At 45.9% G+C, this 3394-nt stretch overlaps 1 protein-coding gene across 2 annotated transcripts in view; it reads left to right on the top strand.

The window, feature by feature from the left end:
* Positions 1-1870, top strand: part of LOC105501849 (putative pregnancy-specific beta-1-glycoprotein 7) — an 18449-nt gene extending 16579 nt beyond the window's left edge. For both annotated transcript variants that reach the window (XM_011927947.1, XM_011927948.1), the window contains 2 exons: positions 754-1032; positions 1432-1870. In XM_011927947.1, the coding sequence (XP_011783337.1) occupies positions 754-1032; positions 1432-1724 (572 nt within the window). In that variant the 3' untranslated portion in view covers positions 1725-1870. The remainder of the gene's footprint in view (positions 1-753; positions 1033-1431) is intronic.
* The last annotated feature ends 1524 nt before the right edge of the window (positions 1871-3394 follow it).

The raw sequence follows: 3394 nt of genomic DNA, 5'->3' as shown, positions 1-3394 counted from the left end.
GAGAGGAAACTTAAAGAACCCAGAACAGGGAACATGGTTCTGCTCCAAAGCCACCAGCTTGTGCCTGTCCCCTTCACTCTTTCTACATCATTCCTTGCACTCTGCTCTATCTTTGGAGGTCACTGCTCAAGTAAGTCATCATGAAACACCTGCAAAAACACTGCCCCACCTTGTGCCTCTACTGCCTGATGACTGAACTGACCTCCAGGCTTGACTCTGGACTCCCCTGTCTTATTTCTGCTGAAACATCCAGTCCCAGGCTAGGCTGCTCAGTATCTTCAGGGTTTCAGGACAATGGAAAGTCCCATTATTACTCATCTCTAGAATGTCCTTGGAAATGGAAGCTGCAGAGAAATCACATCTAGGGGGACAAAGTAGGATGGAATTTGGAAGGGGCACAGGAATTGCACATTCCAGGTAAGGAACACAAGGTAAGCCAGCCAATCAGCTGATTAGAGAGGGACTGGGAGGTGTACCAGGGACTGTGACTTCCACTGACGTGTCTATCCATGACCCAACACTGCTGCTCAATTCACACTTGAGAAAGTCTGTGCTTCCCTAGGACAGACCACGTGGCCTCACAGTCTTTGAGCACTTAGATCATCATGCATCTGTCTTGTGACACGCACCAGCTATTGGCTTTCAAGGACTCGGGTGGGCTGAGAGGTGGGAGATTCCAACTCTGATTGAAGGATGTCTGTGGAGGAATCAAAGCTGCCACACAGGACAATCTTCTCTCTGTTATCCACACAGCGGAGCTGCCCAAGCCCTACATCACCAGCAAAAACTTCAACCCCATGGAGAATAAGAATGTTGTAGCCTTAACATGTGAACCTAAGACTCAGAACTACACCTACATGTGGTGGGTAAATGGTCAGAGCCTCCCCGTCAGTCCCAGGCTAAAGCAACCCGGTGAAAACAGGATCCTCATTCTAGCCAATGTCACAAGAAATGACACAGGACCCTATGAATGTGAAATACGGGACCGATTTGGTGGCATGCGCAGTGACCCAGTCACCCTGAATGTCCTCTGTGAGTATCTTTGGGTCATCTGTGGGCCGGGCCACCAGCTTAAAGCCAAATGACCAGAGGTCAGGCATCTCAGTCTCTCTCAGGTCCAAGTACAGACACTTCTATTTCTGGACACTCGAGCGGGCCATGACTCCCTGCCCTGGGAAAACCTGGGTAGACACAGCCTTAACCAAGAATATAAGGGGAGGGGATGCTCTTTTCATGGGAGACTTGGGGTCTACAACCTGTGATGGGAGAAACAGGTGAATACCTCAGGCCTTGGCTCAGTGAACACAGAAGGGGTTTGGCTGGGACTTGAGGGTGTGTCTTGGCTCAGGGGGACACTGTGTCAATTTAGGAGATCAGAAGCATCCCCTTCCCTTGGACGACATTACCGTGGCTTTATTCCGTTTACTCCAGATGGTCCAGACCTCCCCAGCATTTTCCCTTCATTGACCGACTACCATTCAGGACAAAACCTCTCCTTGTTATGCTTCGCGGACTCTAATCCACCGGCCGAGTATACTTGGACGATAAATGGGAAGTTTCTGCAATCAGGACCAAGGATCTACATCCCCCAAATTACTACAAATCATAGTGGGCTCTATTGTTGCTCTGTTCGTAACTCAGCCACTGGCAGCGAACGTTCTACATTCAATATGATCAGAGTCTCTGGTAAGTGGATCCCTGCATCATTGGCAATAGGGTTTTAGGTGGAGTCTATCTGGCTTTCAGAGAAGAGTCAGGAAAACATTTTTATTCCCAGTCTGTGTCCAATGGGCAGAAGCAAATCCTAAATTCTCCTCCTGAACCCTCCCAATTTGTCTCTACAGACTCTCTTCTCCTTCTTTTTGTGTTTTCTCATGGCTGATCTTGTGTCCAGCCTGAGAAAAGTAGGGACAGGGCTTTGAGCCCTATGTGGTGCAAGAGGCTTCAGAGAAGTGGAAGAGGCTTCACAGAGGGACAAGAAGGAGAGTCTTCAAGATCAAGTTGCTTTTCGCTGTCACCAACACATCCCTTTCTGCCACATCTTTGTTTTCTTTTACCTACTCCATGAGCTACAAGGAACATCTGAGGCTTTGAAACAAGCTCACATTTTTCCCCCAAATGAGAGGAAGCCCCTTGGATGAGAGAGGAGCCGCTCAGACTGCTTCCTGCTCTGATCCAGGCTTCTCCAGTGACTGGCCCTGTCTGACTCCACCTGGGGTGGGACCAGCATGTGTGGAGAAAGAGCCCTGGTGGCCTGTCCTGAATTTGGCTAAATCGAGCTGCCAGTTGAAGTGAAGCCTAGGCTGCAGGGAAATAAGAAGAGAAGGAGCCTCTGGGCAGACTCCTGAGCTGTGTCCTGGCTCTGAACTCACCAGCTGTATAAGGCTGTGGGCACAGCACGTGGGACACAGCACAGAGGACAGTGAGTGATGCACACTTGGAGAAATAGGGAGATTCACCTCTGGGGCTCTGCATGACAGGAAAGGGGCAATGCCAAAAAGTGTGTATTTATAGAGTGTAAGACTACCAGGACACTTTATATATATCTAATATAAGACTTATCATTAACTATTTCTAAGTGTGCAATTTAGTGTTGTGTAACCATCACATTATCCATTTCCAGAACTTCTTCCTTTTACCATATTAAACCTCTGGGCCCCAAAACAGTAACTCTCACTCCTTCTCCCCCTAACCCTTAGCACCCACCATTCTACTTTCTGTCTCTATGTAACTAGCTATTCCATCTTTTATAAATGGAATTATATAATAATTATCCTTTTGTGTCTGGCTTCTTTCAGTTAGCATAATGTCTTCAAGGTTCATCCTTTTTGCACGATGTATTGGAATTTTATTCCTTGTTAAGGTTGAATAGCATTTCGATGTATATAGATACACTTCATTTGCCTACTCACTTATCTTTCAATGGACAGTGGACTTTTCCGTTGCTTCCATTTTTTGGCTATTGTGAGTAACGCTTCTCTGAACATCAATGTGCAAATACTTGTTCAAATTTCTTTCCATTCTATAGGGAGTGTGTCCAGAAGTGGAATTGCTGGATTGAATGGTAATTTATTGTTTAATTTTTTGAGAAACAGCCACACCACTTTTTACAGTGGCTATAACATTTCCCATTCCCATCAGTAATGAACTAGAGCTCCAATTTTTCCATCTATTTGAAAACACTTGTTGTTTTGTGTTGCTGTCGTTGTTATTTATCAAAGCCATCCTAAAGTGTGGGAGGTGGTGTCACATTGTGGTTTCGTTTTGCGTATCTCTAAGTATTCGTGACACTGAGGAACTCTGCATGGGCTTATTGGATATTTGTATATCTTCCTTGGAGAAAACTCTATTTTAATCCTTTGTTCATTTTTTAATTGGGTTTTTGGATGTTTGC

Source organism: Colobus angolensis, unplaced genomic scaffold, assembly GCF_000951035.1.
Source record: "Colobus angolensis palliatus isolate OR3802 unplaced genomic scaffold, Cang.pa_1.0 Scaffold753, whole genome shotgun sequence".
NCBI lineage: Eukaryota > Metazoa > Chordata > Mammalia > Primates > Cercopithecidae > Colobus > Colobus angolensis.
This window is presented reverse-complemented; position numbering and strand designations above follow the sequence as displayed.